General features: G+C 35.4%; 3 protein-coding genes across 3 annotated transcripts; all 3 read right to left on the bottom strand.

The window, feature by feature from the left end:
* Positions 1–1546: 1546 nt before the first annotated feature.
* LOC127084464 (cation/H(+) antiporter 15) lies at positions 1547–4538 on the bottom strand. The gene is made up of 3 exons (XM_051024918.1): positions 4136–4538; positions 3028–4032; positions 1547–2802 (listed from the first exon to the last, which is right to left on the bottom strand). The coding sequence occupies exons 1-3, from the start codon at positions 4532–4534 to the stop codon at positions 1663–1665; spliced, it is 2544 nt and encodes an 847-aa protein (XP_050880875.1). The 5' UTR covers positions 4535–4538; the 3' UTR covers positions 1547–1662.
* Positions 4539–12174: 7636 nt separating this feature from the next.
* On the bottom strand, positions 12175–12971 carry LOC127080526 (uncharacterized). Its single transcript, XM_051020846.1, has 3 exons — positions 12648–12971; positions 12487–12567; positions 12175–12402 (listed from the first exon to the last, which is right to left on the bottom strand). The coding sequence occupies exons 1-3, from the start codon at positions 12969–12971 to the stop codon at positions 12175–12177; spliced, it is 633 nt and encodes a 210-aa protein (XP_050876803.1).
* A 1151-nt stretch (positions 12972–14122) lies between these two features.
* Positions 14123–16084, bottom strand: LOC127084459 (uncharacterized). Its single transcript, XM_051024912.1, has one exon. The coding sequence runs from the start codon at positions 15821–15823 to the stop codon at positions 14345–14347; it is 1479 nt and encodes a 492-aa protein (XP_050880869.1). The 5' UTR covers positions 15824–16084; the 3' UTR covers positions 14123–14344.
* Between the last annotated feature and the right edge of the window lie 2888 nt (positions 16085–18972).

The raw sequence follows: 18972 nt of genomic DNA, 5'->3' as shown, positions 1-18972 counted from the left end.
GCTCTTGAGATATTAAAAAGATGTGAAATGGAGCATTGCAGTGCTGCCATTTCTCCAGTTGAACCAAGGTTGCAATTGTCTAAGAATAAGGATGAAGAAGATGTTGATCCAACTCAATATAGGAGGTTGATTGGATCTTTGCGTTATTTGTGCAATATGCAATCGAACTTAGCGTTTAGTGTTGGTATTGTGAGTAGATTCGTGGAGAGAGCGAATGTGTCTCATATGGCAGTAGTCAAGAGGATCATGCGTTTTATCAAAGGTTTTGTTGGCTGCGGAATACTCTTTCCCACAACAGATACGGAAAAAAATGCAATTTACTTGGTTTTATCAATTCTAACTAGTGCAGAGATAAGCATGAACGAAAGTCTACGGCCGGATACATATTTATGTTCGGTGCAACACCAATCTCTTGGTGTTCGAAGAAGGAACCAGTAGTTACAATCTTATCTTGTGAGGCCAAGTATATTTCCGCTTTGTTATGCGTGTGCCAAGCCGTATGGCTTACGAATCTATTGGAGGAGTTGTGCAGCGGTGAGGGTGAGGTTGTGACACTCTTAGTTGAAAACGTTTTCGAGTTTAATCTTGTTAAGAACCCAAATCCACATGGGAGGAGCAAGCACATTGAGATGAGGTTCTATTATTTGAGGGAATTTGTTAGTGATGGAAGGTTACGATTGGGATATTGCAGAAGTGAGGACCAAGTTGTTGATTTGCTGACAAAATGAGTCACAAATGATGTATTCAAAAGGTTGAAGAAGAGCATGAACATGGTGGACCTGCAATACATGAATTAAGGTGGTATGTTGATGTTTATGAAGTATTTCATGTGTTGTAACTGGTTACCATCGGGTGTGTAACCAGTTACAGCTGGAGTTGACATGCATTCAAGTAGAAGAAAAGTGAAGTTTTTGTAGGGGTAATCGGTTACCACTGAAGTTGAATTAATTTGATTTAATTTTAGTGTCAGGTATAACCGGTTACCTGTTTTTCCGTAACCGGTTACATTCCCTAATTTTAGTGTTTTCTGCTATTGTACTTGGTCATTTCACATTCCTATCATTGTGTAACTTGTATATAAGTGTGTATGATGCACTCTCATCCTAGTTAATGAAATATTTCATTCTCACACTCTCTCCGCACCAAATTTACTCATTCCAAATTTTATCAACCTTGTGATTACTTGTTCTAACACATGGATCCACGAGTATGATATAACCTTTTTTTTATTACAACGAAAGAATGTGACCAAAACAAGATTTATATGAATTTTGAAAAAATGTGGTTTTGATGTGTCAACTTTAAGTTTATGGCTATTTTACTTATTTGAGGGAAAGTGCTTTAAGAAAAAGGAAAAAAAAAGGTATTGCCATAGACATGGGAAAGTGCTTTAAGAAAAAGGAAAAAAAAAAGTATTGCCATAGACATGGGAAAATTCAATCTTCGAGATATGGATTAAATAAGGGTTCAAACGAGCATGTAGAGGATATTCTATTTACGCAAACGAAGTTTCGTAAAAATGAGCAAAAATCAATGCATAGAAAAGTAAAGACAAAAGAAGGGATTAAAGCAAATTTGCAAGTTCTTAAGAAACATGATCTACATAAAAAAATAAAAACAAAATATATACATAAGAATGTTTCTGTCATATTATCAACATTGCTATATATTTACTCTTCTCAAATGTGTAGATTCCTCTGGATCACGTGACCCCCAAAATTTAGTTTGTTGTTGCACAACCAAAATTGATGTTTTAGCACCAATGTTCAGAGAAGCAAGAATCTCTCCTACAGTTCCCAACTCACCATGCTTCCATTTCTTAAGTTCAGACATTAACTGTGAATCTTCATGTCTCCTTCCAACCATAACAAGATCATAATAACTCTCCATGTATTCGATAACCGAAAGCACGTCTCTTCCATTCGTAACAACTTCTTCTTTATACGAAACTCTATCATTCCTAAAACCACTTAGCCTAAACTCACTCAATATTTGAGTATCAAGCTTTTTGCTTCTATCTGTACCTCCAACAACATCGTTTTTGGATGATGAAAAATGAAAAAGAGTAATATTTACATTAGGTTGATCCAACATTCGCTTCGCGTACGCGAGGGCTTCTCTATCGTCTGCGCCTCCAAAGAAAAGCACAGCAACTAGATATGTTGATTCGTTCATGTAGCCGCACCAGAACTTCTTCTGGTTGCCGCGGTCAATTAGGACACCGACCGAGCAAGGAGCTTTCTCGAGAACATTCTTGTTGAGTTGCTTGAACGCGAAGGAAGACTCGGCCATCCCTCCGATTATCCATTGCTTATGAAAAGGTATGATTATGAAAGTTATTCTTTTCTCAAGTGCTAAGTAGCACACATCATTGTGCATTGTTGCATATGGTGAGATACCTTTATAGCAATGAAGTGTTACTTTTCCCTTATAAGCATCTTCAAATTTGGTGAATGGAATGAAGATCTTTTCACCAGGCTTATCGCGCGGCTTATGCGAAACAAGCACGGATGCAGCTCTTCCAACAAGCTTAACAAGCTGTAGTACAACTAAATCGATGTGGTTTCTTTCGGTTGGATTTGAAGCAGCAAGTAGGTTCAAAACAGCCAACACATTATCTTCTTTATGAATGCAAGCTAGTATTCTAAATTCTTCTTCGCTTGGGTGATGCAAGATTGTTCTCCTTTTGTAAGCAAGAAACCTTCTTGAAGGATCATATAGAGCTTTCACAACCGGCGATACAATGCCGGTTACAAGCACCAAACTAAGAACCAGAATCGCAAACAGTTCATCGTCTAGTAACTGTAAACACATTAAGATAAACGCGCCTCAGTATTTAGTCTTATATTCAATATACTAGTTCAATTTGAGTAAACAGACATTTCAGTCCTTGAATTGTAAGAGTCGGTCAATTTAGTCCCTGAAATTTGAGAGACTAAATTGACTGACGGTTTCTATTTCAAGGACTAAAATGATATTTACTCAAAGCATATAATATGAACATGAATAAACAAAACATTAACTTACATTTTTTAACTTCATGTTCATCAACAATGCCAATTCAACAGTTCCTTTGCAATTCATTATAAGACTAAGAGAAATTGCATCTCTAAAAGGCATCCTATAGAAAAGTAGAGGCAATAAAGCCCCTAATATTTTACCGAAAAACGCAACGCAAATAATCAACTCAACTATCCCTAAATTCTTCATCTTCTGTATAGCAAAAACATCTGTCCTCATTCCAACAATAGCGAAAAGCAACGGTAAAAGCACAACCGAAACAAAACACTCGAGCTTATCCACCAATGCTGCACCTAATGGAGGGCCATCAGGTATAGCCAAGCCTACCATAAAAGATACAACAATTGCATCTAAGCCGATAACTTCACCGATGAATCCGCAGAATATTAGTGTTATCAGAGTTCCAGTTATATAAATTTCTTGAACAGGTTTCCCTTCTGGTGTGTGATTAATAGCATACAATGCAGCTGGATGAACAACAAAAACTATGAAAAAAACAAGAAGAACGGACGAAAAGAACGATCCAATGGTAACTCCTATAGATTTTGCGGAAGTTAGTTTTGCTGCGAACTTCAACATCATAACTAAACTGAAACAAACATCGCATACTAGCGAAGACGACGCAGCCAAGCGTCCGATTTCTGAATTGAGGATATGAAGTTCAGTCAGAAAGCACGAAATGACCGGAAAGGCTGTGATACATTGAATTTCCACCACAGTTGAAAGGCCTTTCGAGATATCATGATCCAATGATGCAAAATGGTTGATGAATACAGCTAATAAACCGCTGAGAGTATATGGAACGAAGAAGCATAAAATCCCGATAGCGAACGTCCTTTTACCGGATCGAAAGATGATGGTTGGATCTATCTTTACACCAAGCAAGAAGATGAAAATCATGAAACCGAAAAAAGCTAACGTGTCAAGCACGTTTCTTCCTCTTACCGGGAAAAAATTGTTTGTAAATGCTGAGTAGTGACCAAGAATTGAAGGGCCTAGAGTTACACCACCCTAGAGAAAATCAAACATTGTAGAAACATATCAGATACATTGATTCTCGTTATAACAAAAAATGATAGAAAAACATAAGTGTCTGTTATTGAAAAAAGCTTACAAGAATCTGAGAAACAAAAGAAGGTTGACCAAAGGGCTTGAGAATAAGGTAACTGAATCTTGTGAAGATGAATATGATAAAAACCTGGATCAAGAAAAGAGGGACAGCAAAAGCAAGGGGATTTTCTCCAAACCAATATCCTCTAGAGTTGATTCGGTTAACAGCATGGCAAACGAAAGATCCTCCAAACTGTGATTCTGTTCCATCAGGCATAGGATTGTCTTTGTCTGAGTCCATGGATGGAACAAGAAGAGAGTGGTTGAGAGACTTTGAGGGAAGGAAGAGAGGAAAAAACAGAAACCCATTTGGGAGAGAATGGTGATCATGTGTGGATGGATGACAGAGAGAGAGCGTTATTGGTTCCCTCTTATACGTTACTATGGCTTTGACACGGAACATTGTTGTTTCATTGTTTTATTTTTGTTTATGGTCAAATTTTTATTTCAAAACAATTATATCAATGCATATAAATTTTAATTACTTGATACAATATTTTTTTATAAAATAACAAAATAGTAACACTTTTGTAACCACCGATTTTTTTTTAAATGAATAAGAAATTTAGAAATCTGAAAGTGAAAATTCTCCCCCTCAAATCTCTCATAAACCCTTTAAATTTTTACAAATATTATTTAGATTTTAGATTCTGAAACATGTTAATGCTCCAATTTTAAAATTTAAATTGATAATAATAAATAATAATAATAATAAAATCATTAATAATATGTAAAATATCATTTTATATAAAACTATAATTAATCTTTAATATATATATTTTACAAAAGAGATGCACAATTATGTTGGGAGCATTGTCGTACCTTGGTTGAGCTAGACTTTGTCAAACCTGAGACTTGCTAACAAATTTAAAGTTTAAGTTTGTCTTGTAGTTTATCATAGATTTATTTTTAGACTTAAGTCTAGTCTTTTTGAATGTCTGATTAGCCTACTAGCATTCTTAAAAGCTTATTTCATTTGAAAATTTGTAAATAAAAAATTCAACTAATGTTAAATAATAGACTAACTAATAAAAAGATCAATGAGACTAAATATTTATTTTTATTGATTCATTCAAGTTTATCTATTAACATAAGTTTTGTGGAATAATTTATTTGAGAGTATTTATGAAAACAACTTATGACATTGTTCATAAGGTTTTCTCAATTTATTATCACAATTTATTCCTGACAACTAAGCATTATTTTTATATTTTAATTCAAAATACAAAATACAATATAATAACAATAAAATTATTCATTTTTATTTAAATAGGTCAGCCTGATAAGGTTAAAAGACTTTTTTATGACTTGTGGCCTAGCTTTTTTTGCTAAATAAACTTGTAAAAAAGTCTAGGCATTTTCTATTGAAAAAAAAGTCTAGGCATTTTCTATTGAAAAAAAACCTGGTTTGATATGGACTTGTGTAGGCTAGGTCATAAGCTTCTGTTAATTGGCCTGGCCTATTCCTACCTTTACTCGTAATATTTGAAAACCTTAGGGTTTTGTTTAAGAATATCAAGGTCCAACATGTGGGTCGAGTCATGTGTGCACTAAGGTAAAGTATGTGTTGGTCCATTATACTTTAGTTCATCCAAATCAGGTTTGACTTAAAGAAGGGAATTTATTATCCTATCTTTAGTGGTGGAAAAATACCTTAAGGAAATTCGAAAGTGCTCTTCAAATTTCAGAAGTGTTTTCAGACACACCATTTCCCACTAAAACGCATCCTAACTGAGTCGCACCTTATATTTTCTTGAAAAAATTTAGTCCGGAGATGCAGCTCCAGATTAACCCTATATGCATCACAGTCATTCCTAACTGAAACACACTCATTTTGACATAAATTGATTCGGAGATGCATCTCCTTAAACACTCAGATAGAATACGGAGATACATTTATGTATTCACACTAGACAGTAACTTTTGACTTTGTTTTAAAGATACACTGATGCAATCGACGATGTATTATAGTTACACTATCATATTAAATTTTATATAAATTAAACCATACACTTATCAAATAATATGAAAATGCCATATATAATGAATAAATTAGGAATACGTAATGAAGTCAAAATAAATTATAAACGATAATAGTGCTCATAATACAAATATTATACACTACTGAGTATGCCAGATTCGGGGCCACATGTTCTTATGACGCCTCTTATACTGTAGTGTCGGATGTGTTTCATCAAAGATGGAATCTATAATGTTTTTCGCCTCAGAGCCTTCCGGAAAGACTCATATGTTTATACCCGCATGTGCCATATCCATGATATATCAACATCTAGGTAACACATAAACATCATGATCTTCCCTAGTCTCCTCCTCTTATAGAATATCTTAATGAGTTGGCCTAGGTGGATCACCTGGAGAATATGGTGTCATATAAGGATGTGACATCCTGAAATACCATTGGATGTAGTCATATCCAGTGCTCTAACTGTTACGAGCTAAGGTATCATAGGCCTCATCTGATACCAGATGACTAAGTTAATCATCATACACCGCACTCACATATTTGTGTGTCACAACAAAAGGAGAAGACTCTCAAGGGTCTCTAGGAACAAGTTACATGTAATCAAACTTCCGCATGATGCACTCAAGCAAATAAGGAAACATCAAACATGGCCCACAAGCCAACCATCCAAAGTAGAATGTTATGTCGTCCAAGATATGTGTCTGGCGGTGATCATTGTATGTCTGGAAGTGTATAACTTCTACTACCAAGTGGTCAAGATACACTCTGAAAGACTCCGAATATGAATGGAATTAATGTAGAAGCACGTAGAAAATCTTCAGTGTAGGTAAGAACATATGACCATCCGGATATGCATGGGAAGTGTTGGAGGATCCAAGCCTGAAAATGGTTAAGCTTCCGGAAATATACCTGAGCATATCGCACGCTCAAAGATACAACAAAGTCACCATCAAACTTTATTTATTCCTAAAGGAAAGAGAAAACATTGATAAAACCCAGGGGAAGATAAAAAGGGTAAGGAAGTCGGTTATGCAAGGGGAAGGTATTAGCATCCCTCACATCTGTTGCACTCAATGAGACCCATTTTGATTGTTCTTTGCTCTAATGGGTGTTATATCTAAAGGTTACTTGCAAAAGGGAAAAAAGGTTTAATAATTAATATGATCTTTGAGGATTAAGGCCCTCGTGCCTACGTATCCTTATAGTGCAATAAGGAAATCAGAGTTTCGTAGTTCGTGGTAGAAATACAACGTTCTAACAGTCAATGTTGCTTGTATGCTCGCGCATGGGAGACTTAAGCATTTGTTTGTTTGTTTACGGTATAATGGATGTGTTTGGATCGCATTCTAGCAGTTAAATATTACTTGTATGCTCGTGCATGAGGGGCTTTAGTATCGTTCATGTTAGTACGGAAGTAACATGTCCTTTCTGAAAAGGGTTTGAAAAGATGCCCCAAAGGAAAAAATGAATTTCATGAGTTGTGATTGCTTTTAGATTTGAAAATAATATTTTGATTTGAATTGCATTAAATTCTACGAACAAATGTGAATACTCTAAATAGCTAGGGCATATACCCCATACTCAAAGGTACTCTAGACAAGGTTAGGAAAGATCCCGCTTATCATTCTTCGTTGCTTAAGGCTCATGGCATATAATTCTAGTCGTATTTTTAAGTGTTTTGAGTTTATTTACAAAATGATTTTAGTCTTAAACTGAAATAAAAGAAAGGGAAAAAGAAACTCTAGTGGTTGAGATCTTGATCTTCAGTCTTCCTGCAACATATGTGTGGAAGAGGACTTATCAATTATCCGATTTAAATTGCACTAAAGTCTACGAGTATAGGTGAATACTATGAGCAACTGGGTCATTCGTCCTGTACCTAAAGATATTCAAAATAAGGATAGGAATGCTCTCTCTCATCCCTTCTCTACTACTTAATGCTCATGGCGCGCAATTTGCATCATAATTGGCGAGTGTTGAAAAAGAACATTTGTCGTGCTTGAACAATAATCAAGTTGCTTTTGAATTCTTCCTTGCTTTTGAATCCGAACGTTTCTTCCTCTCCTTCTTCTTATGATCTTTTACTTCTTCTTCCTCTGTTGAACTCGTTGCGAACTCGTTGCGAGGTTGTTGAATTAAGATGGTGAAGGATTGAATTGAGAGAGTCCTGTGAGAGTGGTTCTAAGAGTGTTTGTGTGAATTTCTAGAAAGATGAGGGAATCGAAGTGTGTGTGTGTGTGTGAATGAGTTTCTGAAAAATGAATGAATCAGAGAGATGAATGATTATGCAGGGTGAAGGATTTATAGGGGTTAGAGTTAACAGAGATTAACTCTGTTAGTTTAAATCAAATCCAAAACGGTTTGAAGTTAGTTACATCGTTAAATGGTGGGATTCGTGAGAATTATTAAGATTCAAACTATTAGTTGGAAGTGTTAATCCGGAAAAAAATGTTAGGTTAGTTGTGTTATTAAATGAATGATTTGTTAGTTAATGCACTGAGATGTTAGGAAGTTTTGGTTAAATGAAAGCTAGTTGATTTTTCTTTTAGTTATGAACTCAGTTAGGCTTTGGAATTCTGTTAGTTGTTAAACTCGTGAAAGTTAGTTTGTTGTTAGATTTGGATGCAGTTAAATGAAACTTTGTCATGAATGTAATGCCGGTTTAAATTCTCTGCTAGGTTATTCTGATATGCAGTGAACTGAGAAGACATGTTAGTTTCCCTTCTAAGTTAGTTTAAGTTGTTCAATTGAAACCTATGTTAAATTCATGCATTGCTAATTGTTAATGGTTATCAGTTAGGTTTTCTGGTGGAGAATGGTTAGTTGTTATTCATGAATTTTGATTTCTATTATGACTGTTAGGTTAGTTTAGTTGATAGTAGCACTAAGAAGTTGTTAATTGGCTGCTATGGAAGTGGAATGAATGGTTAGTTATTATGTTATGGATGAAATGATTAGTGATAAAATCTGTTTGAATTGAGTTCTGAAAGTTCGTTCGTAAGCTAAAAGTTAACAGTTTTTTGTAAAGTTAATTATTAGTTAGATGAACCTCTTGTTAAAATATGTGTTCTGTTATGAGTATGAATGTTAGTTGAATGTATATGATGCTTTTGTATGTTTGTTAGTGAACTGAATGTTGTGAATGTATGCTTGTTAGAATTAAATTGCACAAGCTTTTAATCATAAAGGAATGATGAACATTGCATTTCTATGTCGTTTTAGTGAATTTGGACCATGCTATCAAGGTACTTGGAATGAAGGTGCCATGAATGAAACATGAAGAAAACATGGTTACTTGCTCATGAAGAACTTTGGTCAGTAAGATAAAAGGGATGATGTAGAACATGAAGAAACAAAGTTAACATTGACATTAGGTTTAGGGATTAGATGAGTTGACTTTGTTCAACTGGTTGACCAAAAAGTCAACAGTTGACCAAAGTAAACTATAGGTCAAAATCATTTTATTTATTTTTGTAATTTCTTGTATGGACATTGTAATGTGATATTGTATGAAATAAAATGAAAGGTTTTAATGATAAATAGTTCTTTATGATCAATGAAACACAACTCATTTTTAAATGCAACTTTTCCCTCCAAAATCATGTTTAAAATCACTTTGAATCCATGATCTTGTATGCATTATGAAACATGAATCAATGAACAATGAATGCATCATGAATAAAACTATGAACTTTAAGTTATTGGACCATGAGTGAAACATGAAACTTGAATCAGTGAAACTTGAATGTACTATGATCTTTAAATCAGTGCATGAAACTTGAACGAACCAAATGAAAACTTGAATAACAAAGCTATGAACCAAATGAGGCATCACATAAATGATCATGAGAAACCATGATCAACAGATGAACTTGATGAGTTATTCTAATGGCAATGGCATGATGCAAATCAAAATGACCAAATATCCCATTTTCCATGAATTAGGGTTTCACACACAAGATCAATAGACAAACCATATTGTCCACCAATGCCAAGCATACATGATTAGGGTTTCAATAACAATCCAAAATCAAGAAGCAAATCAAGCAAATTAAAATCACAAACTAATAAACCATGAATCATCAACTAGGGTTTCATGTATTGGTCAAAGAATAGGCTTTTCAAATTGACGGCAACACCATAATCCCTAGGGCTTGAGCCCTAAGAAAACCCTAGGCTCTTGTTAAGCATAAACAATCTCAAACCTTGAATTTAAGATGTATGTTGATACACTAGATGATATGAATGCATTTGACATTAAATGAGTGCAGGTGAATCTCAAACCAAAAGTCAGATGAAATGTGAAAATGGAGGAAAATTTTTGGGGTATGACAAATCATACATACAAATTATTATTAATAGTGTATCACAACTTTTATGAAAATGATATAATAAGATGCAAATATAAGTGAAGCATCTCAGGTAGACCAAACAAGTGTCCCTCTAGTAGTACTCATGGATCTGCTGCAAGTTAGCGAAGTATCTCAGGTAAACCACATCCACATAATTGACACTCTTGTCCACAAAAATGGACGTGCCAACCAAGTACAACAAGTGTGCTCTCAATGTATTTCCTCTATTTTACATAACCTATCCATCATCACCAGAAGCCTACTATTCTGCATGAAGTCGTTGTTCATGTAACCTCTCTAGGAACCAAAACCTAACATGACACCCATATATGACTTCTAGCTCCTGTAGGGCCTCCCCTGGATCAACTCCTAGAAAGGTAATCATTATCCCCACTGCCTCATCTCTAATAATCTTGTTATAGCCTAACAATCTTCCCCTAAGCGGAAGATGTAGCAGGCATGAGACATCGTCCAATGTGATGGACATCTCACCATGTGGAAGATGAAATGATGAGGTCTTAGAGTGTCATCTCTCTACAAACGCGGATAATATACCATATTTAATCGTAACATAATCGGTTCTACACAAGTCTCTTAGTCCAGATAGTTGCATCACATCTTGAAACCATTGCTCAGTAGGCTACAGCAAACCCACAATCTTTCGGTCATGGTTGATGATGATCTTGCATACATTATGAAACATGAATCAATGGACAATGAATGCATCACGAATAAAACTATGAACTTTAAGTTAATGTACCATGAGTGAAACATGAAACTTGAATCAATGACACTTGAATGTACTATGATCTTTAAATCAATGCATGAAACTTGAATGAACCAAATGAAAACTTGAATAACAAATTTATGAACCAAATGAGGCATCACACAAATGATCATGAGAAACCATGATTAACAGATGAATTTGATGAATGATTCTAATGGCAATGGCATGATGAAAATCAAAATAAAAAAATATCCCCTTTCCGTGAATTAGGGTTTCACACACAAGATCAATAGACAAACCATATTGTCCACCAATGTCAAGCATACATGATTAGAGTTTCAATAACAATCCAAAATCAAGATGAAAATAAAGAAAATTAAGATCATAAACCAAGCAACCATGAATCATCAACTAGGGTTTCATGTATTGGTCCAAGAATAGGCTTTTCAAATTGATTGCAACACCATAATCCATAGGGCTTGAGCCCTAGGAAAACCCTAGGCTCTTGTTAAGTATAAACAATCTCAAACCTTGAATTTATGATGTATGTTGATACACTAGATGATGTGAATGCATTTGACATTAAATGAGTGCAGGTGAATCTCAAACCAAAAGTCAGATGAAAGGTAAAAATGGAGGGAAAATTTTGGGGTATGACAAATGATACATACAAATTATTATTAATAGCGTATCACAAGTTTTATGAAAATGATACAATAAGATGCAAATATAAGTGAAGTATCTCAGGTAGACCAAACAAGTGCCCCCTATTAGTACTCATGGATCTGCTCAAAGTTAGCGAAGTATCTCAGGTAAACCACATCCACGTAACTGACACTCTTGTCCATAAAAATGGACGTGCCAACCAAGTACAACAAGTATGCTCTCAATGTGTTTCCTCTATTCTACATAACCTATTCATCATCACTAGAAACCTACTATGCCGCATGATGTTGTTGTTCATGCAACCTCTCCAGGAATCAAAACCTAACATGACACCCATATATGACTTCTAGCTCCTGTAGGGCATCCCCTGGATCAGCTTCTAGAGAGGTAATCATTATCCCCTCTGCCTCATCTCTAATAATCCTATTATAGCCTAACAATCTTCCCCTAACCGGAAGATGTAGCAGGCATGAGACATCGTCCAATGTGATGGACATCTCATCATGTGGAAGATGAAATGATGAGGTCTTAGAGTGTAATCTCTACACAAACGCGTACAATATACCATATTTAATCGTAACATAATCGATCATGCATAAGTCTCTCAGTCCAGATAGTTGCATCACATCTTGAAACCATTGCTCAATAGGTTGTGGCAAAACCACAATCTTTCGGTCATGGTTGATGCATTTTAAAGCATCATGGTCCTGTAGAAAAAAAATTATCATCGAAAACTTGAAATATTATAACAAATGTGTTTTAAAGAATGAATACAACTGAATTGTACCTCTCTGTCCCACATATTCCTGGTAACATGGTCCAAATATAGAGGCATAAACGATAAGTCGGACATACCTCCTTCAAACCCTTTGGGTGCTTGGGGAGCATCGGGTTCCTTAACATGTACATGTGGGGCTTCTGGACCATCAGGAGGTGACACATGCCTCCTACGGGAAGATGAAGGCGAATATGCATGAATCTCAGAAGTTAATGCCTCCACATCAACTGAACCAGAATCGACAGGTTTCTGTAATGATCGAGCTTTTTCCCTCCTAATTGATGCATGTTGCACACTTCTTCTGTGCCTCAATCTATCTTGATTATCAACCATAATGTCTATAATTAAACCACACAAGCATTACCCAAATGAAACACAATAAAATAAAGTCAAACAATGCAGACAACAAAAATTCAGAAATGCATCTCTAGATTCTGGAAATCAAAACATTAAAAAAAATCAGAGATGTATTTCTTGATTGTTTTTCAACTCAGAAGAACGAAAAATGAAAGAAATGTCTTTAAATCAAACCTAAAAAAATGCATTGATCATTTAAACTACTTATCATACACATTGCCCAGTTAAATAACATATCTAAACTATCTTTTACATAATCTAATACTCAATTTCTACAAATGTATATAGAAATAAAAAAAAAGTATATAGAAATATAAAATTTACCAAATGCGAGTTTGATGTTTAGCTCTTTGATTGATTGTATGTTGATAGTAGAAATTGGAAGTGAGTTTAATGAGTTTGAGAGTTTTTGAGTAGAGAGAGTTCGAGAGTTGAGAGGTTTTGAGAGTTTGAAGAGAATGTGAGTTAAGAGAGTATTTTGAAAAGTTAAGGAGAAGAGACTCTGGCGCGTATTTGATTAAAATAGCGTCCGAAGATGTATCTCCGTAAGTTACACAAAGATGTATTTCTGTATTTTTTTACATAATTTTATTGTTTGGCGCAACAACTAATGTGAATTAGTGCGTCTAGAAATACATTTTCAAATTATAAAATTAATTTTGATTTTTTAAAGATGAGAAAATCAATTATATTAAAGAAATCCCATGAGCCCATTAGAAATATTGTTCATATGAATCTCTAATTCCATATATATATATATATATATATATATATATATATATATATATATATATATATATATATATATATATATATAAAATGCATGGTAGCTTTCTTAATGCACACTCACTTATCAATAAATCCATTGTGACAGTTTAAATTTGGTTACTGTTTGCATATAAACTAGTGGAAACATATGGTATGATAATAAATACATGCTAGAGTTTATGTGAGAAAAATGCAGTAATCCAACAAAATAAGAAGAAGCACAAGCACAAGTTATGTAGCTGTGTCCTTATCTATGTTTTGTTCAGTTCATATCTACATCAGTGTTACACTTTACTAGAATATCTTTAACCTTGCACTAGCAACTCAAGAAAAATAAGAAGCATCATTAAGACAGATACCAGCAACAACAAAATGCTACTAGTTGGATGAAGAAACCAATAAGATAAACAAAATCTCTGATTCATTAAACTCTTCATCTGCATTGATAATAACAATTGACTAAAAAAGAATCTACAAAAGAATCAATTTAATCTTATAAAAGCCTATACAAAAAAAATGTGACAAAAACATGAAGAAAAAATATACACACAACACAAGTTTGTACTATGGATTATCACCATTCACCACCACTGATGAACAAGAACTCCAATATTTCTGAGTGAAGTAAACAAATCCAAACACTCAGAATATGTTTTCTGAAACTTAGCACTTCTCTGACCAGGACAACATCTCTGCCACCTATTATAATGACACTCAAGAAAAAGCTCATCAATCAAACAAATTGCCCCTGTTTGAATCAACCTAGGTATCAAGTGAAACTCAGTTCCTTCAACATCCATCTTCACAACCACAAAATCCTTACTCGTAACAACACTTTTCAACCAATCAGCAAAATCAAAGCCTTGAATCTTATCCTTATCGCCCATATGGCTTGAAGATGTTTGAACAGGGTTAATCCTCCCCATTCCTCTACCATTCATCATGATTTTCTTACTTGGGTCTCTTGTAATCTCAAAGAACAATGTTTCATTCCTAACCCATGCTGCATAGGGTAACAAAGTTACACCCTTTTTTGTTCTATACTCTTCATGAAAGGTTTTATCAGCTTCAATTGCATAAACCTCGAATGTTTTGTTCTGTTTTGGGTATTGTTTCTTGAACCAGCTTCCAATGCTTGAACCATAGCTTCTAGCTCCAATATCAACATACACATAGTTGTGCTTGAAACTTATATCAACCAATGAAGTTAAGTACTTTATGTTCTTCAAGTTTCTTTTCAATGAAATCCATGGCTTCAATGGCTCTTGAAGTATCAATGTTTCTGCAGTTTTCACTATTTGACGTTTGTACCTTGGAAAAGAGCATTTTTTCACTGAATTGAAAATTGGGGGTGAATTTAGGGTTTTGAAATCGGGGATTTTCTTTTTCATCAGAATCTCGAGAATTGTGGATGAATCAACACCGTTGATCTCTCTTGTTCTGATCAACTCACAGCAACTAAATAATTCAAGGAATGAATTGAAGCTATAAGCGTCTCTCGCCGCCGTGTGAACTACCAAGAATCCGCCGGGTCGGAGAGTCCGGGAGATTTCCGCGGCGAATTCCGCCGGTTTAGGGGTATTTTCCAAGGCGCCATTTCCGGAGAATTCGAAGTCGAAGGAGTCTTCAGGGAAAGGATGCCGGTAGCCCTCTCCATGAACGATCAACGGCGACGAAGGTTTCTTGAAAATCCCGACGGAATCAACCACGCCGATTTCTTTCAACGCCAACACGTCTTCTCCGGTGGGAGTATCGATACATAAAGCTTTAGAGTTCGGTGAGAGCGAACCCTCTGCGACAAGATCCTGGAAACTAGCGGCGTAGTATTCGACGGAACGGCGCCAGTTCTTGCCGGAAAATGGATCTCCGGAGCCGGCAAGATGAGAGGGAGCAGTGAGGTTCAGATTTTCGGAAAAGAAACAGAAATCGGAAGAGTCGCAGGATCCGCCGCGGACGGTGACGATAATGGCGAAACGTGCGGCGAAGATGAGAACAGCGAAGGAAAACACGCGAACGAGAATGTTCCTTAGAAAACCGTGTTTCGCCATGGTTAGTTCCATGGATGGTTAACAAGAAACCAAAGAGAAGAAAGAAAGAACTGTTTTTTCAGAGTGGGGTAAGGTTTGAAAATTGAGTATAGTTTTGAGGGTAAAACAGGAAATTCATGTGATTTACTAGCGGGAAGAAAGGTTGAATGAAGAGAATTTACGATGTAGTAATTGTTATTCTGCTAAAGTGCCTTTCAATTGATTTGGAATAACAAAAATGCCACTATAGAGCCGTTGGTGTTTTAGTTGAAAGTTGAATTTTGTGTTCCGAAATGTTGATTTGATGATAAAGTGATAATTTGATTGTTTCCATTAGATATATATTTGGTTTTTTTTAATCGAAACAGTAGCTAATAAATTAATTTTAAAAATAAAAATAAAAATGATTATTAATATTGTATTAAGAGATACTGTCCGTCATTGTTAAAGAATTAAACATTTTTTAAGTACTAATCAGTTGATGACTATTTACTAATGTGGTTGATATTAGAGCTTTAAATGCAATTAATATAAAATGTGTTAAGAATGTGAAAATGTATTTTACTAAAAAGTTGTAAATTTATTACAAAGAGTGGACAATCCTAATTGTCATCTTGGTTTACTTGTCTACTAGAAAATCCATACCGTGAACTATATAATTGTATCGGTTAAAAGTGCAATAATAGTAAGAATGAGTATTTGTTCACGTGGTATTGTGAGAGATTCTATGTTCTTTTCTTTTAGAATTTGTGGATCCTCTTCCTAGTTTAAGAATTGGGATATGTATAGAAACTCTTTAAGTCTTGTCAAAGAGCGATTTCCCGACTTCCGCAATAAAAAAACATATAATATAAAAGATTCATTCTACCTCAAATTATAGAGGAGACAGTTTTTCTCATTGACAGACAACTAACGGCTCATGGGTTTTGAACTCAAACCTAAACAGGTCGCGCTTTGAGCGACAAACCCCTTTTTAGGCGCTTCGGGTGCTCGCCCAAAAGTGGTTAGTTTGTGGCTTTCCATTATGGACCATTCCTTTTTAAGCCCAATCAAATCATTTCAGACCACAGTCCCTCAAGTACGAGACCTTGGAGAGGGTGAAGTGATTTAATTCAAACGTATTGTCATCTTAAAGATTCCACAAGTCTGTCAAGTGAAGTTTTGGGGCGAGTGCTTCAAGCGAAATGTAGGGCGAGTCCCTCAAAAAAGTTTGGTGCGAGTACCTCAAACGTCGCTCAGGGAAAAGTCCCCTCAAGCATCACTTAGGGAAAAGTCCCTCAAACGACATTTAGGGAAACACATGTTGCATTTAATGTATTTCATGATGGACCTATCTTGAGAAACTAAGTCCATTGATGACCCTTGTTTCCTTCACACGTGTCAGGAAGGGAAACATGTGGAGGTTACCCTGCAACCGTTGTGGTGCAGCTAGTGGTAAGGCCATCATGAGTTATGCAACCTATGTTCTTGGTCTCATAAGAGGAGGACCTCGACTCATTTTCCACCCACGTTTTTCAAGATTTTTTATTCTAACAAGGTAAGTTGCATTAAAAACCGCTCCAGCTTAGCTTCATATTCATCCTTTGTAAACAAGTATAACATTTCCCTCCCTTTCTTCATCCTCTTTTTTTTTCTTCAAATTTTTTGATTATTAGGGAGTTAGATGAGAGGGGTAACATGACTGAACCTTCCAACAGTAGAGAACTTATGGAATTATATGAATACAACATAAAAACATGAAGCTAGTTGATGGAACAATCAACTATAGACTCCTCGAAATAGGAATGTTAAGGAATTAAGAGAGCGCCTATCTTTCTTCATGTTCTTTATCAAGAAATATGGAGTTTTCAATGGAGACCTCTGAGAAGAGAGTAGCCTCCTTCAGAAAATACCTAAGCTTCTCTAGAACGGGCAATGAGGGGGAGGTCATCCTAAGGCCTTGCTCCAAATATGAGCAGGCTAACATGACTGCCCTAAAAGATCCGCCTTATGCCTTCTTCTATATGAATCTCCTAATTTTCCACGATGTTGGAGTGCTCATACCCTTGAAGGGAAATCGTGATACAATATGCAATGAAAGATAAAATTTTCCCTTTAGTTGATCCTTACGAATGATGCTTGATCAGTGATAGAACGATCATCTCTTGTGGCGATGAACACATTTGATGTAGAATTAGAGGAATGATCACGAGCGTTGAACTAAGAACAATGCCTCTACTCAGTCCACGTGAACATAGTTCCGTCAATCTTAGTGTTAGATGCTATGAATGAAGACTTTGAGTGTGTGTGTGTGTGTGAGAGAGAGAGTGTGTATGTATGTGTGTGTGTAAGAGAGAGAGAGAGAGAGAGAGAGAGAGAGAGAGAGAGAGAGAGTATGTGTGTAGAGAGAGAGAGAGAGAGAGAGAGAGAGAGAGAGAGAGAGATTACTTCCAGGGTTTCACAAACTGAATTTCATCAAGTTTAAAAGTTTATGCACAAGGGTTCTATTTGTAGAATCACTTGTGTGAGATGCAAGCTAAAAATCCCAATTAAGTGCATCGTACCTTATGGTGTAATGTATTTCACTTAAGAGCACCGTACCTAACAGAGTTCTACAATTAACTTAAATGAATCGTACCTTACGGTGTTCCATAATTCTCTTAATTATATTGTACCTTACGACGTTCCTTATTTATTTCATCTCTTATCAATATGCCCTTATGTGTGTGACCCTGTAGGTTCTCGTGACATTGCAAATTATATTAAATCACACATTTAATATAATAAACAATGAGCGGTATCTAGCAACACATCACTGCTACCCAAGTCACAAAAATATCATGTGAACTGACAAAACTTTTATGTGATAATATTTATATGTATAATTACCTTTTTGCCCTCATGTTTATTTTGAACACAAGGCATAGATGGTGTCACCCTTGTACAGTTCAATATTGTGCCCTTTTAATATTTATCCTCTTACGTAGGATGAGAAAGTTCCATATAGGTCACTCATGTCCCTCAATGTGATTTATGGAGTACCCATAAACTATCTTTATGGCCACCCAATTACGGACAACTTTTGATTAATAACAAAGTACTCGACTCCACATTTATGGTCCATTGTGGTTTCAGTTTGAAGGGTGGTATACACCCCTATCCCCATGAGAATAACTTATGACACTTTTCATAATATTCTATAT

This window comes from Lathyrus oleraceus, chromosome 5, assembly GCF_024323335.1.
Source record: "Lathyrus oleraceus cultivar Zhongwan6 chromosome 5, CAAS_Psat_ZW6_1.0, whole genome shotgun sequence".
NCBI lineage: Eukaryota > Viridiplantae > Streptophyta > Magnoliopsida > Fabales > Fabaceae > Lathyrus > Lathyrus oleraceus.
This window is presented reverse-complemented; position numbering and strand designations above follow the sequence as displayed.

What these genes read in the sequence shown, in the direction of transcription:
- LOC127084459 (XM_051024912.1), bottom strand. Translation starts at nt 15,823, where the DNA reads ATGGAACTAACCATGGCGAAACACGGTTTTCTAAGGAACATTCTCGTT.
- LOC127084464 (XM_051024918.1), bottom strand. Translation starts at nt 4,534, where the DNA reads ATGTTCCGTGTCAAAGCCATAGTAACGTATAAGAGGGAACCAATAACG. An exon ending in CTTTTGTTTCTCAGATTCTT is followed by an intron (nt 4,033 to 4,135) that starts GTAAGCTTTTTT and finishes GATTTTCTCTAG; the next exon opens with GGTGGTGTAACTCTAGGCCC. An exon ending in TGAACATGAAGTTAAAAAAT is followed by an intron (nt 2,803 to 3,027) that starts GTAAGTTAATGT and finishes ATGTGTTTACAG; the next exon opens with TTACTAGACGATGAACTGTT.
- LOC127080526 (XM_051020846.1), bottom strand. Translation starts at nt 12,971, where the DNA reads ATGGTTGATAATCAAGATAGATTGAGGCACAGAAGAAGTGTGCAACAT. An exon ending in GGAATATGTGGGACAGAGAG is followed by an intron (nt 12,568 to 12,647) that starts GTACAATTCAGT and finishes TTTTTTCTACAG; the next exon opens with GACCATGATGCTTTAAAATG. An exon ending in TTGAGCAATGGTTTCAAGAT is followed by an intron (nt 12,403 to 12,486) that starts GTGATGCAACTA and finishes GCGTTTGTGTAG; the next exon opens with AGATTACACTCTAAGACCTC.